Here is a 21,271-nt window from a genome sequence, read left to right as displayed (position 1 = left end):
CGGTCCAATAGGGTTCTAATGTGGTCTAGGAATGGTTGGTTAGGGGCTGCTCCGCTTGGTTTTGAGCTAGGGACGAAATTATGGTGGTTCGGTGAGCTAGGCTTTTGGAGGGGCGATGGTTGTTTATTTTTCCAGCCACTTACAGGGCTGGTTCGAAGGGTTTGTTGGTATGGTCTTGATGGTTTTAGGGCCTTTTAGATGTATACAAGGTGTGGTAAAAATTTGGGAGAAATTTGGTTAAGTTTCGAATCATTTCGGGTTAAAATCGGGACCCCGGTCCAAGTTTTAAAATGAAGCGGTTAATTTTGAACGGGCCCGAGTTTACGTCTAAGAAATGTTTATAAATATGTTTTAGGATGTTTTAAGAAGTTTGGTAAGCTTCGGGTCGAAATTTAGAGGTCCAAGGGTAAAACAATCATTTTGGGTTTCCAAGGGCAAAATGATCATTTTGCACTCAGGGTGAGATTGGCAATTCCCTGTGCAAAATTTATCATGTTTTTAAATTTTTATGCATCATGATCACGATTTTTTTTAATGAATTTATGAAATATACATTGCATGCTTAATTTCAAGAAAATTTACGCATGTGTATGATTTTGATAAGCGATGAAAATGATGTTGTTTTGAATAATGAGAATTAGTTGTGGCTATCGAAGTATATGTAAATGTTTAAGATATAAATGTACATGCTGATGAAGAGGCCTATGCACAGTGGATGGGTAATACTATCACTGATGTCCGACAGCTGCCGGGTACCGCGGTTCTATGTATGATGGATCCATCGTAAATGATGAATGATGTATGACAGTCACAACTAATGAACTGAATTCACTAAAATAAATGATGTATGATGATGAATGATGATAATGATGAGCTGTTTTGACACGTAATGATTTCATATGACATGTCTGCATTTACGCTTTCAAAGTTCTTGAAAGGTATGTTGATTAGAGTACATTTCACTGCTATGTGCTATGTATATGTACTTGTTATTTTTGGTACAGGTGTGTTGAGTCTTTAGACTCATTAGACGTGTGTGATGCAGGTGAGCATGATATCGGGGGCACTGGAGGTGCCGAATTTTGAGTAGACAGGCCTGATGGGACGACACGACCCGAGGACCACATGTTTTCCGCACATTTATGATTTTATGAGATTGAGAGGATATGAGTATTTTTATATAAGCTGATTTATTTCACTGTTGGATGTTAGGATTTTTACTTGTTTATGTTTCGTTATATTGTTATTGGCAAATACTTCAGATTATTTTTAAATGGTATTTTAAGTACGACTGCATGTATGTAAAATATCCAAATGCTTATCTTCAAAATGTGAGCTTTANTGATTAGAGTTGTGTGAGTTCCACTTTTAAAGTGAGATTGAATATGTCATCCAAGAATAATTATTTTTGAAGTTCTTGGTGTCCCCTAAGTTGTTCTAGGGAGAGTTATTGTTAGCTCTTATTGTTGCAGGAACGATTTGTACCCATTATTAATATAGTGGAGATTTCTTTTGTTGGACTTCAGTCTCGTGGTTTTTCCTTAATTTGGGTTTTTCACGTAAAAATCCTTGTGTCGTTTTCTTCATAATTATTATCATTGTTGATATCGTGGAAATATTTTGATTTGATATTACCACTAAAGAAAAAAGACTCAACCACTGTAAGAAAAGTTATTTAATTTGGCTATCTTTCCCAACAGTTTACTCGTCAAACTGTGGTTTTTGTGCATTAATTTTATTTTTTTAATTATTTTGGTCCAGTTGCTAAAGTGATGTCGAACAAATCACCAAAATTAAGTTGCATGTTAACAATTTTTGTTCTCATTAAAATATTTTTTACGTTACGTCAGTATTTTCCAGTGATATATCAATATTTCGACAAAATAAGGTAAAAAAAAAAATCTAAGCTATTGCATAAAAAAACTATGAATACTGTATGGAACAAAACCCAAAATGGGATAAATCAGTCCACCAAAATTATTTTGTCAACCAAAAATTAAAAACTCGTAAGCTATTAGTAAGATAACCCTTTCATGAGCTCAAACTATTTTATGATTGTTTGGAGAAAAGTGAGATTGTTGGCATCGACTAAGAGCTGAAGAACAGAAAGGTCTATTGAGCTCGTACACACTCAATCTAGTACTAGCAAGCAGCAATATTTTTTACATTATCTTGTCTGATCAAAATGGCATCACGATTCTGTTGAAAAAGCTAACTTATGAATTTTTTCCAATTTCTTGAAATTCGTCTTAACTTTACGACATGGTCTATCGATTTAGGTGTCGATGACCACCGGAAATGGAGAATACAAAATGATGGTGAGAGAAGCTCAGAAGGAAATAAAGCTTCCACACATCCTAACGGTTGATGCAATGTTGTGAAAGGCGAGCGCCTGGCTGCGCTTAGGCGACAGGCGCAGCCAGGCGCACCTGTTGCGCCTGGGTCATAACCCAGGCGCAAGCCATTAAACAGGCGCGCGCCTGACCTGCGCCTCGGCCCAGGCGCGTCGCGGCAGAAAGGCGCGCGCCTGTGCGCTTTGGTGTTTTTATGCTGCAATTTTATTTTTATTATATGATAATTGATATAATGATATGTAATAGTTTTAATGCTCAATTTTTTATTTTGTTTCAAAATTACCAGCGGAATGGTGGTTGGCTTATGGGTGTTCGACACCCGAATTGCAAGTGTTCGCGGTGAAAATTCTTAGCCTTACTTGTAGCTCATCTGCTTGTGAACGAAATTGGAGTGTGTTTGAACATGTGAGTACTAAGTATTAGTCTTTAATGAAATATTAAATAAATTTATTATTTTAAAGCTAAAATTAATTTGTATCAAATATGTGCAGCTTCATTCCAAAAGAAGAAATAGATTGGAGCAAAAAAAATTGAATGATTTGGTTTACATCAAGTATAACAGGGCTTTGAGGCGCCGATATGATATGCGTGATATGATTGATCCTATTTCTTTGGCTGAAATCGATGATAGTAATGAATGGTTGATGGGAGGATTAAATAATAATAGTGGTGACGAAAATGATCTCGTATTTGATGATGATAGTTTGACTTGGGGTGAAGTTGGACGAGCTTCTGGGGTTGATGAAGATGCCTATAATTTTAGATCTCGAGGCACATCTTCTACAAAAGAAGCTAGTAGTACGAGTACATTAAATACGTATAAAAGAAGATCTACTAGCTATCGTTATAGCAATGAAGAGGATGAAGAAATTGATTTTGGCGAAAACGATGAGGAATCAGAAGGATACAAATCTGGAGCTTCAGCTTCTGGAGATGATGATGATGATGATGATGATGATGATGTAGTTGGGGAGGATGAAGATGAATTTGATGATTTAGATTTTTGAAGTTTTTTGGTTAATATATTATGATGCACTTACGACTTACTAATGAATTTTAGATGATTGGAGTTTGTTTTTTTTGTTATGATTTATGCTACATTATCTGTTAATGAATTTTTATTTATATTATTTTTTTTATCTTTGTCAAAGTATTTAATATAAATCTTATAAAATATTTTATATATGTTGAATTTTAAAATTTGTGTCATATGCGCCTTACTTCAATAAAGCGTGCGCTTCGCCTTGCGCCTCGCGCCTCAGGCCCCAAGACACCCTTGCGCTTGTGTGCGCCTTGCGCCCCAAATAACTATGGGTTGATGCTAAGGGAGCAGAGATAAAATTTGACGATAAGCTGCATCTGAACAAGGCCGGATCAGTCGAAGTTGGAAACATACTTGCTGATGCCTCTCTCGAAATTAATGAACAATGTTGAATAACATATGTTGAATATGTTTATCCCTTTTCACTAAATTATGAGAATAACATATGTTGAATTGTTCATTGGAGAAATGTAATATTTATGAAACTTAAATGTGATTGACGCTTCATAAATAAACATTAAGCACTGTTGGTTCCATGTCCAGCTTTATTATATTTTTCGTTCAACTTCACAAGATTAGAGATAGCTAGAAAGAAATGGAATAGTTATTAATTGCTCTCGATCCATAATTTGAATTAATAAGTAAAGACATCGAATCCTTGAGCACAACCGATCAGAATTCAAGAGTAGAAGTAATCATCGATAAAAAATCTTTAGTGACAAAAAATATGAAGAATCATTCATCTCCTATATCTTTTTCATAACCAAGTGAGCACCATGTTGAGGTACAAGAGATATAAGATAGTCAGATGCATGCGTGTAAGACGGTGAAAGTTCAAAAGAGAAGCATTGTAGAATCATGGCCAGGGCGATTTTGGCCTCTAACATCGCGAACGTTTGTCCAACACATATCTGAGGGCTCAACCAAATGGGAAGTACATACCTTTTCTCTTCTGTGCCTTGGAAACTCCTTCGCTAAATCTCTCAGGATTGAAATCCATTGAGTCGTCCCCCCAAATTTCCCTGTCATGATGGAACTTGGTTATTGGCAGTATAACTTCCACACATGCTGGTATTGTTAAGTTCCCGAGCTTAGCTTCGTGATCAAGCCTTCGGGTAACATATACTATCGGTGGATACAGCCTCATGACCTCAAGTAAAATCATGGTAATCTGTCATAAACTTTTCGTGATAAGGGAAATATACCATGTCATGGGAAGATACTTCATATGTTTGATTAAAGTGTTCTTCTTACAAGTTTCAAATGGAAAAAAAAATGACCCATATCTATCAAAAGAAGGACAGACGTGTAGGAAACGACAACGGTCATTGCCTAGATTTTTGACAAATGGTACAAGCTGCCTCAACTTTAGAAAATCGAGACACTCAAACGCCTCTTCTTTTGACTCTCGAGTTCACGATAAACACATCGATGGTATAAGAAATGCATATAAATAGTGGTGATTGAGGTCCCTAAGCACACACCTCATAAGAACAAAATACACCATCTACGAAGAGAGTTGGAGTGCTTGGAAGGCTTCAATATAAGGAAATCAGAAAACTTACAAATCATTCAATGGCCGGAGGTAACGCTCGATCTGCTTCCGCATATTGTTTATCATGTTCATAAATGTGTAGAAACATAATTTTGTTAAGAAATTTCTAACATTTGGTATCAGAGCCGATATATCCATGCCTTGAAAATTTGTTTTCATTTTCTGAAAATCCGATATCATAAAATTTTGAAAAGTTTCTTTCTGAATTTTGCATAAGAAACTTGAAGATTGGATAAAATAATATACCTGAGAACATCTTCGGAGTATAGCTGATAGGAAAACCTTGCTCTCGGTTGAAGTTTTGAAGATGATAATTGTTTTCTTAATTTTTTTGATACGAGATGATCAAAAGTTTGAGAGCAAACAAATTCAGAAGAAAAAAATTGTAGAAGATGAAGACTTGCATGTATTGAATAATGCAAAGTAACGTGTATGTATTTAATATTAAGGAGCCGACACAAATTGAATGTCTTCAATTTTTCTTCGAATTGTATCGGTAAATGTTTCATTTTTTATGAATTTTTTATTAAAAAAATAAAAATAATAATAATAATTAATGTGATATATATGTGCGTGTGTGTGTGTATTGTTGGCTTTTGAAGGAGACCCACACGGTAATGAATTCATTTTATTATTATTATTTTGCTAAAAAAATAAAAAAAATAATTATTTAACGTGTTATTAAGTTATATGTATAATTTGGTATACATATAGCATTTGGTTAAATAATTTGTACACATTAAAATAGTTCTAAAAGTTTTTGTATAATTTGTGTATAAAAAACATTTATTCTGTTTTTGTATGTATAATTTATTGTTTATGTATATACATACAATATTAAGTGGAATAATATTAATACATTGGAATTAAAATCATAAATATTTTTTATGCTTTTAATATGAGATTTCAGAACATTAAAATTCACATTATGTTCATATTAAAATATATGAAATTGTTTATAATTTTAAATGAACATATCAAGTAAAAATGTGAATAAAAAGTTTTAGATTATAAAGATTCACATAAATGTGGATAATTAAGTTAAATAATAATTATAAGGTGGCGTAAGAAAACATGATCTGAGAGAGTTTTTCATAGATCGGTTTAAACTGCCTTGACTTGCCACTGGTCTCCCTGATGAATGTTGCTTTGTTTAGGAGTTAGGTATTTAAAGGGCCTTAACCCTACCTATCTTTCCTGCGAGCACTCTTGGAAAGTGTCGATAGTGTCACTAAATAATTATATATAAACATTAAGTAAAGCCAAAATTTTCTTAAGAGAACCGCATAATTTTAAATAATTAAGGAATAGCCACAACATCCTTAATTATGGAAAATTATGCACTAAGTGGATTTGGATCACATAATGAGCATCAGTTGTAATTAATTATATAAACATAATAAATTTTACCCCACATGGATTTTTGTTATATCTATATAATTAATTAGGTTAAAATATCAAAATTATATTTTTTTAATTTATCTGCAGGAGTTAAGGGAAAATATATTTTGATAATTTTATCAAAAACTTCCAGAAAAATCTATTGAATTAAAATTTTAGCTCACAAGAAAATTTTATGTCACTAGATTTTAAAACATGATTTACATTGGCAAAACATGATATTACCTCAAAAATTTTAAAAATAATAAGCATATTACGGATCGTGTGCTCAGCACCTTAGGGGAGCTTTCAACACAATAAATCGATGAGAGGCAATAGCTAATGTTCTAAGAATGTATACATCGATGAATTAGATCAAGTTTGGTATTAAACCAAGCGGAAAACACATGAAATAATCCTTCGTTAGAAAACTGATATGTTTTATATACTGTGCAACTGAAGAACTGAAAAAAAAAAAAAATCAGTTAGAGCTTATATCAGTTCAGTTATGGACAGAACTGAAATGATATCAGCTGAACTGATCAAATCAGTTAAGAACAAAACAAGCAGTTAAAATACATAAGATATGTTTATGGATGTTCGGAGACTTCAACTACTCCTACGTCACCCCTTCTACCTCCACGGGTAGGATACACTAAAAGACTTAGATTTATACAACATCTTGTACAAATCCTACACATCTTAGGACTTACCCACTGGCTGAACTCCTAGTCTAGACTGAAGGCAGCACCTTCCAGCCAACACATCTTTAACGTCTATGTGTCAAAGACTACATACACAAGTTTATTGTCTTTATGCAAGACTGTGATTTGGGTGGTGGTGTGTGTGCGTGTGTGTGAGAACTGAACAATGAACACTACCCGAAAGTGTTCTCACACACTGAGGGAAATAAACTTCTAATCTAAGCTGATATAACTTTTAAGTGTTCCCTTACAATTGGGCTGATTGATTCTTGTAAGCTCATACGCGATATGCGTGCCCTTCTTCTTTGTTGTATTCTCTCTTTTTGCCACACTTTGTATATCATTATTGCTGAGTCTTCACTGATCTTCTATTTATAGGAGCGAAGCTTGATCGTACAGTGAGACTCAATTATTGTATCCATTGCAATTTGAATTTGTTCTTTGGAATCCATTCCGGAACTTTTGGCTTTAAGCTTCTGATGCAACGTTCATAATTGTATTGTGATAGTACAATTGATTGCTCCTAACTGATGTTCTGAATCGGTTCTTCAAACTGATCAGCAATTGGTCTTTTAAGTGATCTAGTGAAATCAGTTGACTCGTCGGCTGAACTGATTTCACTGATTCAGTTACCTGGTTAGTTGGGCTTTTCCTCAGTTGAACTCTTCATCAGCTGGCCGGGCTTATGAAGATCTTCTGCTGAACTACCTATCAGTTTGGAAATTCAATTGAGCTGGTTGCAATGCATCAGTTAAACTGGTTCAGTTCGTTCGATCAGTTGGTTCTTTCAGTTAGCATCTCCGATAGCTTCAGTTTTGGCTTGTAAACTGATCATTTCAGTTTCAGCTATCTGCGCACTAAGGTAAGTTATTAGAAACAAAATAACAAGTTTTGTTAACATCTAAATTAAGCAAAGATTGCGAACTTGAAAAATTCCAACAAAAATTATATTTTTTTAATTTACCCGCAGGAGTTAAGGGAAAATATATTTTGATAATTTTATCATAAAGTTTCATAAAAATCTATTGAATTAAAATTTTAGCTCACAAGAAAATTTTATGTTACTAGATTTTTAAAACATGATTTGCATTGGCAAAACATGATATTACCTCAAAACTTTTAAAAATAATAAGCATATTACATTTCTATGCAGTTATGCAACCTGCGAGTTTTTCTGATATAAAATGTGACATTCCTGAACTAAAAGGCGATAATTATAAAATATGGGAAGAAAGATCTCTTCTTCAATTAGGGTGGATGAATATTGATTATGTTATACGGGAAGACGTACCATCTTTTATTACTGAAAACAGCATTCCAGATGATGTTTATTTTTATGAAAAATAGGAGCGATCTAATCAAATTTGCGTAATATTCATAAAGACCAAAATATCTGCTGGTATGCGTGGTTCCGTCGATCAGCATAATAATATCAAAGAATTTACTGAAGGCTATTGATGAACAATTTTAGTCTTCAGATAAGGCACTTGCTAGCACTCTAATTATGGAATTCTCTTCATTAAGGCTCACTAGTATGAGAACTGTGCGAGAGCACATCATGAAAATGCGGGACATTGTGGCTCGACTCAAGACACTTGAATTAGAAATGTCTGAAACTTTTCTTGTTCACTAGATTTTATGCACTCTTTCATAACAATATGGATCCTTCAAAATTTTCTACGACACACATGAATATAAATGGTCAATAAATGAATTAATGATCATGTGTGTTCAAGATGAAGGAAGGTTGTTAATGGAAACGAGTGATAATGTTTTTATGACTACACAAGGAAAGTATAAGAAGAAAGCCAAATCAAGAGAAAAGGGAAACAAATAATTCCACCTCACCTGACATCAAGAAAGAATCCAAATGTTTCTTCTATAAAAAGACGGGACGCATGAAGAAGGATTGCAATAAATTTAAGGATTGACTTGAAAAGAAAGGATATGCAAAGCCTAAGGAAACCTCAAGGAAATGAGCGGAACATCTATTCAGGAAACAAGATGTCTTCGAATGTGGATGCTATTAGGACTTGCTGCCTTATATTGGATAGTGGCCTTATTTTAAATTGTAAAAGAAATTTTATGTTCCTAGTTTTTTTAGGAATTTAATTTCAGTTTCAAATCTTATACCCCTTGGTTATTCCTTCCAGTTTTTGGATAAATCAATAAATTTATTTTATAAATCAAATATTGTTGGAAACGGTACAATAATTGATTGTCTTTTCTCTATTTCTTTACAAAATAATAACACTACTATGCATGTTCAAAGATGTATCAAAAGATGTGTTATAAATGAAGATTCCTCTATACTATGGCATCGGAGATTGGGACACATCTCCATAGAGAGAATTAAAAATGTGGGGTGCAACAATTGTCCATACTTGTTAGAGAATCGTGGCGCTTGAACTGTCGTACGGTTTAAAAGATTTGAGTTGCACCATTATCATCAGCTATAGATATTTGTAAAGCGGCAAGCACTAGGTCCTGCAATAATTGTCCATGCTTGTTAGAGCGATCAAATCGTGGTGCTTGAGCTGCTGTGAGGTTTAAAAGATTTGTGTTGCACCATTACCACCAGCTATAGTTTTTGGTAAAGCGGCAAGCGTTCGGTCCTACAAAAAGATTAGTAAATGATGGAGTACTTAATACTTTAGATTTTACTAATTTTGCGACTTGTGTTGACTGCATAAAGGGAAACAGACCAATAAGTCTCAAAAAGGTGCCAACAAGAGTACATAAATATTAGAAATCATACATTCAGATATTTGTTGTCCAGATATGGACATGTAAAGTTCGAAATACTTCATCTCTTTCATTGATGATTACTCACGATATATGTATATCTACATGCTTCATGACAAAAACCAAGCACTTGAAGCCTTTAAAGTTTTCAAGACTGAAGTGGAGAAGCAATGTGATAAAAAAATTATGATCGTGAGAACTGATAGAGGTGAAGAATATTACGGTAGATACACTGATAATGGACATGCACTTGGTCCGTTTGTAAAGTTTCTCCAAGAACATGGAATTGTTGCCCAATATACTATGTCTGGTTCTCCGAACCAAAATGGTGTAGCTGAAAGGAGAAATCGAACATTATCGGACATGGTGCGGAGCATGTTTCGTAGTTCCAAATTTCATAAATCCTTGTGGACTTAAGTTCTTAAGACAATTGTGTATATATCTTAAACCGAGTTCCAACTAAGGCTGTCCCAAAGACGCCATTTGAATTATTAAAATGTTGGAAACAGAGTTTGCAACATATACGCGTTTGGGGTGGTCCTTCTGAAATAAGAATTTACAACCCACGTGAAAATAAACTTGACCCAAGAACTATAAGTAGATATTTCATTGGGTATGCCGAAAAATCATAAGGGTACAGATTCCATTGTCCATCTCACAGCACTAGAATTGTGGAATCAAGAAATACGAAATTTCTTGAGAATAACTTGATTAGTGGGAGTGATCAATCAAATGACATAGTTTTTTAGAAAGATCACATTAATTCACAACTTTCTTATTCAAATGATAGATTGGTTGTTATTCAAACCTCTCAAGACCAAATGAGTGTTAGGCAACCGGTTATTGAAGTTTCACAAATCTCTGATGAAAATCCAGTAGATCAAGTTTTTAACGAAGAACAACAATAAATTGTTGATCAACCAAACAACCCTAATGAAATCTACTAGAATAAGAAGATCAGCTATATCTAGTGATTATGTTGTGTATTAACAAGAATCAGACTTTACATTGGAGCCGAAAATGATCCTGAAACGTTTTTACAAGACATGAGTTATAATGAGTCAAAACTATGGTTTAATGCTATGAAAGAAGAGATGAATTCTATGACATTTAATGGAGTATGGGTTCTTGTTCAGTTGCCTGATGGTGTAAAATCCATTGGATGCAAATGGGTTTTAAAAACAAAGAAAGACTCATCAGACAACATTGGAAGATATAAACAAAGACTCGTAGCTAAAGGATTCACTCAGCAGGAAGGAATCGACTATGAAGAAACTTTTTCTCCTGTATCTAAGAAAGATTCTCTCGGTATTATTCTAGCATCAGTAGCACATTTTGACTTAGATTTACAACAAATAGATGTAAAAATGGTTTTTCTCAACGGAGAATTAGAGGAAGAGGTTTATATGAAACAACCAGAAGGATTCTTCTCTAGTAATGATGAAAACTTGGTATGTAAGCTTAAGAAATTTATATATGTATTGAAGCAAGCTTCCCGTCAATGGTATTTAAAATTTCATGATGTTGTCTCTTCATTCAGATTCGTAGAGAACTCCATGGATCAATGGATATACCAAAAGGTCAGTGGGAGTAAGATTTGTTTCCTTATTCTATATGTGGATGATATATTACTTGCAACCAATTATAAGGGTTTTTTTATATGAGGTGAAACAATTTCTCTTTAAAAACTTTGATATGAAGGATATCAGTGATACATCTTATGTCATTGGCATTAAGATACATAGAGACACAATTTGAGGTATTCTAGGTCTGTCTCAAGAAAACTATATCAACAAAGTTTTAGAGAGATATCGGATGAATGATTGGTCACCAAGTATAGCTCTCATTGTGAAAAGAGATCATTTTAATTTAAGCCAATGCCCAAAGAATGATCAAGAGCGGGAACAAATGAAAAACATTTCTTATGCTTTTGCTATCGGAAGCTTGATGTATACTCAGGTTTGCACTAGAACTGACATTGCATTTGTTGTTGGGATGTTGAGGAGATATCAGAGTAATCCAGGTTTAGATTACTGGAAAGCTGCAAAGAAAGTGATGAGGTACCTTCAAGGGACCAAAAATTAAATGTTTATGTTCATACGAACTCAGAATTTGGAAGTAATTGGCTACTCTGATTTAGACTACGCTGGCTGCATTGATTCACGAAAATCCACTTCAGGATATATTTTCATGCTATTTGGTGGAGCTGTATCTTGGAGAAGTGCAAAGCAGACATTGACTGCTACTTCCACTATGGAAGCTGAGTTTGTAGCTTTTTTTGAGACAACCTCACATGGTGTATGGTTGAAGAGCTTAATTTGAGGCTAAAATTATGGATTCTATATCTAGGTCATTAAGAATATATTGTGACAATTCAGCTGTTGTTTTTATGGGTAAAAAATAACAAAAGTTGTAGTCGAAGCAAGCACATTGACATTAAGTATTTAGCCATACGAGAACGTGTTAAAGATAAAAAAATATATATATTAATTATTGAGCACATTAGCACTATGATTGCAAATCTTTTGACTAAAGACATGTCACTATTGAAATTTAAGGATCATACAGAAAGAATGAGACTTGGTTCTTTTATGTAATTTTGTTGTAAAAACAAATTTAATGAACTATCATGTGATATTTTCTCATATTTTTTGTGCACACATTCATTGATTTGAGAAATATCAGTAACGTTGGACCTCGAATAAACATAGGGCTTATTCATTCAGTTATACAGATTCGAGAAGCATAATGCATTGTAATACATGAAACATAATACTTACTTTTTGAGGACATATCACCATGATTCATGTGTTTTGTTTTCTCCTATGGTAAAAGAGATATATGGGTCAAAGGGGAGAATGTAAGAAAAATGACTCATATCTATCAAAAGAAGGAAAGACGTGTAGGAAATGGCGACGACCATTACCTACATTTCTGACAAACGGTACAAGCCGCCTTCAACTTTAGAAAATTGAGATACGCATACGCCTCTTCTTTTGACTCTCGAGCTCCCGATAAGCTCATCGATGATATGACAAATGTCTATAAATAACGGTGAATTAGGTCACTAAGCACACACCTCATAAAAACAAAATATACCATCTACGGAGAGAGTTGGAATGCTTAAAAAGCTTCAATCGGAGGAAATCAGAAAACTTACAAATCATTCGATGACCGGAGGTAACGCTCGATCTTCTTCTGCATATTGTTTATCATGTTCATTTAAAAATTTTCTAACATCAAATTATTTGAACCATCATAATGGGGGGTTTTGTCACAAAACACCTTCAAAACCTCATCTCAGTTTCGTGCTGTAAAAATAACTAATAGGTTAACGGGTCGCTCATGAGGGCCACCCCGAACCGATCCAAATAATTCAAAAGTTTGATTTTGAATTAAAAGAGGGAGTAGTTATTTATTTTGGATAATTTTTCTTTAACTTCCACTACACAAAAGAAATAAAAAAAAAGAGAGAATTGTTCTTGGAAGAGATACAAGAGCCGAGACATCCATCTTCAAAGCACACAAAAAAATCATATCACAATTATTAAGCATTTGGATTGTGAAAAATCGATTCCCTTCCATTCGTGATCGGCGTCGTGACATTGAAGTGTATTAATATCTCCGGAACAAGGTTAGTAATTCAACTACAAAGATCCTAAATCAGAGTATGAATTTATTCGATAATCATATGCGAGATTCAAGTGTATGATTTCCGTCACGTGCTTCCGTCTATTTCATGATTAAAACTAATAGGATTTCATCACGTGCCATTCACGCACCCCGTAAAAGCCACAAAACCCAGATCGAATGCCCCAAGTTCATTCATATTTCTCCATTGTTCTTTGTAGCTTAACACCACACACAGAATTACTGCGGACGAATTATTTGTCAATGTTACTGTTCATTTTTTATATTTTCTCTCAACTAATAGCACGTATTGTGGATTTGAATTTTCTGTATAAATTGATGTTGTTTTTACCTGTTGAATGTTTTTTTTTATTTCTCTTGGTTCCGCTCTATGTGGATAATCATATTTTGTTCGTGTTGCATTATGATTTTAGTACATTTGTATTTTAGTTTTGCTTTAAAATTTAAATTTCAAGTTTGATTGAGCTTTATTTATCTGAAAATTTCGATGTTACTTTGTCATTAGATTTGTGTATTTCATCGGAGGGCTAATGTCCAAGAGAAGTAGCTTTTCACTGGAGATCACTCCAAATTGTGATAATTTCGTATGCATAAATAAATAGGTGTGTTTGAGTGTATTGCTGATGGCCATGTTTTTTACCAATGTTTTTATGTGCTTGACGTTTAGGTAGAATGAGATAATTCCATCAGATTATATTGAAGATGATTATAGCGGAAAATTCAAGTTTGTGGTAAACACAACGAATACGTCCGGGGAAGTGTTGAGCATTTCAACTTTGTTGACCTTGATAAGTTAGGACAGATTGAATTATGGGGATTTGCATAAGAAGTTGGATTTAAAGAAAGGATTTCTTTGAAATTTTTGCACAAATTTGGAAAAGCTAGTAAAGTTCGATATTTGGAAAGTGATGAAGATGTTCTGAATATTAGAAACCATATTTCGGAAAATTATGAGTGTGATATATATTTAGTTCACCTTGAAGCTTCAAGCTGTGAACTCGAGATGAAATAATCCAAAGCCAAAATACTATTCAAGGGAAAAATGTTGTTGGCGAGAGTGAAGTTGCAAATAAGTTCTTAGATGATGTTTGCGAAAGCGGAAATGTCTTAAGAAGTGTTCATGATCATGACGATTAGGAAAGACAAGCATAACCCATATATGATCCGAAGAAGCAATTAATAATTCCAGATTTAAAACATGTATTGATCTTCAACTCGAAGCAAAAGACAAAATTTGCAATTGAAACCTATTGCATCAATGAGGGAAAGTCGGTTAATTTCATAAAGAATGGCAAGATTAGGCTCTGGGCCCAATGCAAGTACAGTGGGTATTCACGGATGATTCATTCATGTGGCAAAGATGAGTAATTCTTACCTTCCGGGGAAGGGAAGCAGATGAACCACCTCCTGCATCTAAGAACAAACAAGCACAAAAGAATGTGATTAAGTTGAAGGGTGCTAAAAGAGGCAGCAACTACAGGAAATGTGGTGGATCAGACCACAATCAAAGGTCTTGTCAGGTTAATAAAGAGTTGGAACAACTGATGGAAACACAATGAAGCAATGCTTTGCCAGAGGAAACTTCAGAGGTAGCTCAAGCACAACAAATATCATTCCCCAATGAATCAGAGGTAGCTCAATCAAAAGAAATATCAGAACTCTTCCCCCAATGAATCTATCTCAAGAGGAAAACTATCGGTAAATTTAAAACAATAACATTTGTTGACTAATTTTTGTGGTATTCATATACTTTAATGAATGTATTTTTTAATTCCTATAAGTGAGGAAACCAAGATATACTTTAAGGAGCTCAAATCTTACAGAGGTTCAATATCAACAGTTTGAACCATTACAGGTTCAATATCAGCAGTTTGGAACTTGTATATCACGTTCGTGTCATAATTTTGAATTTATTTTCCATTATAGGTGAACTAGTCAGTTGATATTCACAAACCTGCTTTCGTCAAAGGCGGAAAGAACTTCACAATTGTATCACGACTATGATCTTTGATACCCTCATAAGGATCCGGGTCATGGATGACCCGGAAAGATATTTGGATAGCTCAGATTAGAGCCAACGTACATGGTACTTTCTTCAAAAACCCGGGCACTTTTTATCCTCCCGGGTAATCACCCAAAAGCCCGGGCCCTCGGACAACCAGCCGGGTATCTTACTACCCGGGCTACCTCGAGAATTGCACCACAATCGAGTGTGATTGATACAGGCCGTCTAATCTGTCAGAACCACTTGTACCTGGAGTGTCCTAGAAGTCATCAGAAGCTATGGTATGGGCAGTTGACTTGCCATACTTAATAGGTGGCACGGGAAACGAGGTACCTACCCATTTTCTATTATAAATAGCAGGTAATGTCATTTACAGATTCGAAATCTTTATTCTCAAGCATAAATATTTTATCTCAAATATTGCTTGTGTTCATCTGAAAACCTGCTGACTTTAGCATCAAAGTGGCTACGCCGGACACTTCTCCGGCGCCCATTCACGAGTTCTTTTTCTTGTACGCAGGTGCTATTGCAGCCATTATCTCCACTCAAATTCCCAAACACTATAAATTATTGATTTGATTCGTTGGAGCCCCTTACCCGGCTCATCCATTGCAGCGCGTTCACATCAATCTTATAGAGGTGTAAAACGTGAAATGGGACAATCAAGCTATTCCTCGATGAATCTATCTCAAGAATCTATCAACAAGAAATGATTTTACGGGGTACTGCAAAGAAATAGTTGGAATTTGTGGGTATTATTCTTTTGTGGGTATTATGTTTGTAGTGATACTTTTTGGTGGTATGAATTTGAAGTTTTATGTATTTGTAGTTTGATTTTGGCTGCTGCAAAGAAACAATTAGAATTTGCGTGAATAGTTTAAATTATTATCATGAGTATTAATTAATTTTTTTATTATGATTATATATTAATATGTTTTATTTTTTATAATTTTAGTTTATATTTTTTTGAATATTAAAATAATATTAAAAATCAAATCGGGTTGACAGGTTAGTCGAATTGGGTAGAGATTTTTTGTGATACTCTTGTTTCAACTCGGTCGGAATCCAACCAAGCTACTCGATACTTGCAGATGCCCTTTATAAGCATAGTGTGTTGCCCATCTTCTATTTCAAATCTTATTAAGTTGATAACAAACACATTTTATGGCATAAAATAAATATTGAAATGTACTTTATTGTAATGAATATATTACATAAATTTATTGTCATATACAATTTGAAATATATTACAATTACAATATTTTAAATAGTAAAAGCTATTTATGAGACGGTTTTACGTTTTAAATTAAACATGATTGTCATGTTGCAGTCATCTTTTAAATAGTAAAAACTAAAAGTTAAACTCATTGTGTAATTAGTAAGCCTCTTATGAGACAGTTTCACGTTTATAATTAAAAATAATATTATTGATTATTTTTTATTAATCGGGTCGGAGTGAAGATCAATCTAACAAAATTGATCCGTAAGACTGTGTTATAATGAGTTTTTGTGTTGTGTAATTCTCTCCAAGAATCCTTGTGCCAAATAGGAATTCCATTCCATTTTCAAATGCAATGAACATTCAAAAAGCTACAGTGTATAATGAGTTAAGACTGATCAGTTACACAACAATCAATTAAGCCTATCGGCTATAAGGAGTCAACTGATAAACCAGCTTGACACGTCATCACTTAAGGAACGTAGCTATCAAGCGACAATTTGTACAAGAGTAGACCGCAACTTACAGTGGAAACCTCGCATATCAGAAAAGCTACAATATACGATTGTCAGAAGAATGTTGACGTGTCTAACAGATATAAAGATTCAACGCATTCAATGTTACCGTTGGAAGCAAAGCATATAAATAGCCAAGAAGATCAGCTGAGAAAAAATCTTGATCCAACCTTTTGCGCGCACATTCATTCTTGAGTTAAAAACTTTCAAAAATCAGTTACAAGAAGCTCTCGCTTATTAGATTTATTCATAGCTTTCAGGCTATAATTAAAGCTTAAGCGCAAACATTCATTGTTGTAATATTCGATCTTTTATAGATCAGTTATGCTTAGAAATTACATCAGTTGAGTACTGATAAAATTATAGTGATACTAAGAGTTTCAGTTTTAACAGTGTTAAATCCAAACTGAAGTGATTTGTACAAAGTGTTGTATAGATCAAAGCTTTTTAGTGAATATCCTAACATCGAGATAGAAGGGGTAACGTAGGAGCGTTTGAAGTTTCCGAACATCCACAATCTTGCATTCTTTATTCTCAGTTTTATTCTAAATGTCATTCAGTTTATTTACGCACTTTCATTAGTTAACTGATTGACATTGACAACAAGATCCCCGAATTCAGTTTCTCACTAAACTGATTCACCCATCGAAAATATGTGAAAATTGTCAAGTGTTTATTCAACCCCCTTCTAAACACTTTATCACACCTAACCGATCCTAACAAAACCATAGGGAATAATATGACTTTCAACGTCATTGTTTTGTTCAGTTTTGAGTTTGACATGCTATTTTTCGAATCATATAAATATATTTATTTTTATTATTATTATGATCGATCGGTCTCTATTTACTAAGTTTTTCCCAAAATACTCATTCCTTACTCACTCTCTCCAGATTAAAATGAAGATCAACTTGACGATAAAGAACAAAATGTTTTGGGGATGGTGATAAATACATATATAGTTCTATTTTAGTTTACTCTATTTCGTCCGCTCATTTTGAATTTGGTTTCGTATCATTGTAAAAACAATGTTTATTATATTTATAAAAAAAAATACTGGTTTGGTTGTACACTGTACTACAAAACTTATTGTTTCACAATTGAGTTATTATGAAACAACGTCAGATGACGGCTTACCCCAGTTTCGGGGCATGATCCACAATGTAACATTATTCTTCTACAATTTTGATGCATCCATTTTTATAGATGTTGGTCATCAACATCAACAAATAGAGAAGGTACTCAAAGATATATTGGGTAGACGAAAATTGTGCAGAAGATGCCACATGTCCTTGTCGTGTTTCCGAAAATGGTAACGGACAATTCAAATTTCTTGGACACTAGCTAGAAAGAATAATCAACATATCTTTTATTTTGTCTTTGCTGACAATCCTTGGAATATGCTCAGAGATAACTATTTGTTGTCTTCAGATAATATTATCATATCAGTCTGCGAGCTGATTTGTTCTGCTACATAATATATGTGAACAACTTGACTTTATTTAAGCTGTCATAGATGCTCTTCAGGTCAGTTTAGCTGGACATCACGACTTGTTTTTCTGTTTCATCTTTTATCAATGTAATGTTTCTTTCAGTTAGTCAGTTCAATTAAATTATCGGCATTTATTAATTTTGACTAAATCAAATCAATACATAGATATAAATTTTATCTTATCAAAATCTATAAAGTTGTCAGCACGACTTGTTAATATGCTAGATTGGTTACATTTTTATTATATTTTAAAACTATTGTTTGCGTACATATTAATTAATTCTAACATATTGTCAAACTTAATTATTTAAATTCGCAATGAATTTTTATTTATTCGATCTCTTAAAATTTGAGTGCGACAGGTTATTAATTAATCTACATACCCTTTTACAATTCTTTTTGGAACAACCATTAATTCACATATTGATAATTCACGAATTGCACGGCAACTATTTATTCTTAATATAGATTTACTTGTATACGTGAACTTGTTTAGCCTGAGAAAAAAACTATGTCGCATCCCTAAGTCGAATTGGAAAAATTCATTAAAAAAAGTCATCTCATTGTTATATATAATACATCACCATTTTTGAATTTGTTGCTAAAAGCTTTTCATATAAATATAGATATATATAGATATAAATTCTCAATCGAAAAATCACTTTATCTATAAAAATAAAATATAATCATGATTATATATAGCACGACTTCTTCATAGAAATACATGGAACTTTTGATCTGAAATAATATGAGGAAAAGATGAAATATATATATATATATATATATATATTACAAAGTTTCATCGAAGTAGAATATCACAAGATTGGAGACAGCTAGAAAGAAATGGAAGAGGATTATTCATTGCTCTCGATTCATAATTGGAACTAAGTAAAGACATCGAATCCTTGAGCAAATAACTGATCAGAATTCACAAGTAGAAGGGTTGATCAATTTAACATCCTTACTGATACAGAGACAAAATATGAAGATTCATTCAATCCCCTATATCTTGTGCATAACCAAGTGAGCACCATGTTGAGGTACAAGGGATATAAGATCGTCAGGCGCATGCGTGTAAGACGGTGAAAGCTCTAAAGAGAAACGTTGTAGAATCGATGCCAGGGCGATTTTGGCTTCTAACATCGCAAACGTTTGTCCAACACATATCCGAGGTCCCCAACCAAACGGGAAATACATACCTTTTCCCTTCTGTGCTTTGGAAACTCCTTCGCCAAATCTCTCGGGATTGAAATCCATTGCATCGTCCCCCCAAATTTCCCGGTCGTGATGTAACATGATTATTGGCATTACAACTTCCACACCGGCTGGCATTGTTAAGTTCCCGAGCTTGGCTTCGTGATCGAGCCTTCGAGTAACAGATACTACCGGTGGATACAGCCTCAGGACTTCGAGTAAAATCATGGTAACCTGTAGTAAAACTTTTCTTGATAAGGAAATTAAGCCATGTCATGGGAAAGATATTTCATATGTTTAATGAAAGTGTTGTTTCTTACAAGTTTCAAATTATTCGAACCATCATAATCGGGGGTATTGTCACGAAACACCTTCAAAACCTCATCTCGAGCTCGTGCCTGCCAGTCTTTATACTTGCTCAGTAAAATCAACGTCCAGACTATAAACACTGACGTCGTCCTCTGGCCGGCTAAATAAAACAGTTTGCACTCTTCTATTACCTCGTCTATGCTCATCCCATGAGTACTCTTGTTACCTTGATTTTCGATTTCTTGAAAATTCGATTCCAATAATGAGGTCAACAGGTCAGCTTTACGCTCGCCCCGTCCTACCTTAATGGCCTCGATTCTTTTCTCGATCATACCCAATATCAAGGATTTGACTTCTTTCTCTATTGCCTTCATTCTCTTGTTCACTTTGGTAGGCAAAAACCTGCTCATCAATAATAAACAACATAATTAATGTTCAGTTACAAAATTTTGAAAAGAGAACCTTAATGTAAACCCTTTTCGATACACAACACACACACTGTTAGAGTAGATGCCCTGCAAGTTAACTGTTGACTAGGGATTTTATTGACTCAGTTGTAAAGAACAATCTTTATTTTAATATAATTCATTATTTCATGGTTTGTTATTTCTTTATCTGTATACCCATGATTTCAAACATAGATAAAGACCTTGATTATACTTTAATACAAATGAATCGTAATTCGATGTTGAAACTCATTTGTAAACACTGTATGATCTAAATTCGTTCCTAGTCGATTCAGCCGCCTAAAACGTGGATAAAGGTCGCTTGAGCTCGAGACTAGCATCTGTGATGTTGTGTACTGCGTTTCTTGGTAAGGGCATAGAGATGTCCAAACATACAGATGGGTAGTCATATGATGATTATACCGAACAACCCTCCCTCGGACTTTCCAAGTGGTTATCATTCATCGAGAGGATAAGTCCGTGGTTATGATTGTACACCATTAGTCCTTACGACCCGGGACAACACTGAGGCTCTATATGCTAGGGCTGTGCTTTGACTCGTTTACCGACTCCAGGAGAGTCATCAGGTGGCGAGGTTGGGTATAGTTGCGACACATATAGGAGCCAGTGCATTGTAGTCGGGGATTCACCGCTCACCTA

At 34.2% G+C, this 21,271-nt stretch overlaps 2 protein-coding genes across 2 annotated transcripts in view; one reads left to right on the top strand and one right to left on the bottom strand.

Annotated features, from left to right (window-relative positions):
* Positions 1 to 2,609: 2,609 nt before the first annotated feature.
* Positions 2,610 to 3,479, top strand: LOC140989864 (uncharacterized). The gene is made up of 2 exons (XM_073459391.1): positions 2,610 to 2,759; positions 2,846 to 3,479. Exon 2 carries the CDS (start codon positions 2,939 to 2,941, stop codon positions 3,359 to 3,361), a length of 423 nt encoding a protein of 140 aa, XP_073315492.1. The 5' UTR covers positions 2,610 to 2,759; positions 2,846 to 2,938; the 3' UTR covers positions 3,362 to 3,479.
* Positions 3,480 to 19,516: 16,037 nt separating this feature from the next.
* The window catches only part of LOC140989802 (cytochrome P450 CYP72A219-like), a 3,791-nt gene continuing 2,036 nt past the window's right edge, over positions 19,517 to 21,271 (bottom strand). Inside the window, exons 4-5 of the mRNA XM_073459263.1 lie at positions 20,177 to 20,567; positions 19,517 to 20,090 (exon numbers count right to left, since the gene is read on the bottom strand). Coding sequence (XP_073315364.1) covers positions 19,665 to 20,090; positions 20,177 to 20,567 — 817 coding nt within the window. The 3' untranslated portion in view covers positions 19,517 to 19,664. The remainder of the gene's footprint in view (positions 20,091 to 20,176; positions 20,568 to 21,271) is intronic.

Source organism: Primulina huaijiensis, chromosome 1, assembly GCF_012295235.1.
Source record: "Primulina huaijiensis isolate GDHJ02 chromosome 1, ASM1229523v2, whole genome shotgun sequence".
Lineage (NCBI taxonomy): Eukaryota > Viridiplantae > Streptophyta > Magnoliopsida > Lamiales > Gesneriaceae > Primulina > Primulina huaijiensis.
Note: the sequence above shows the minus strand (reverse complement) of the source record. Positions and strands in the feature narration are given on the sequence as shown.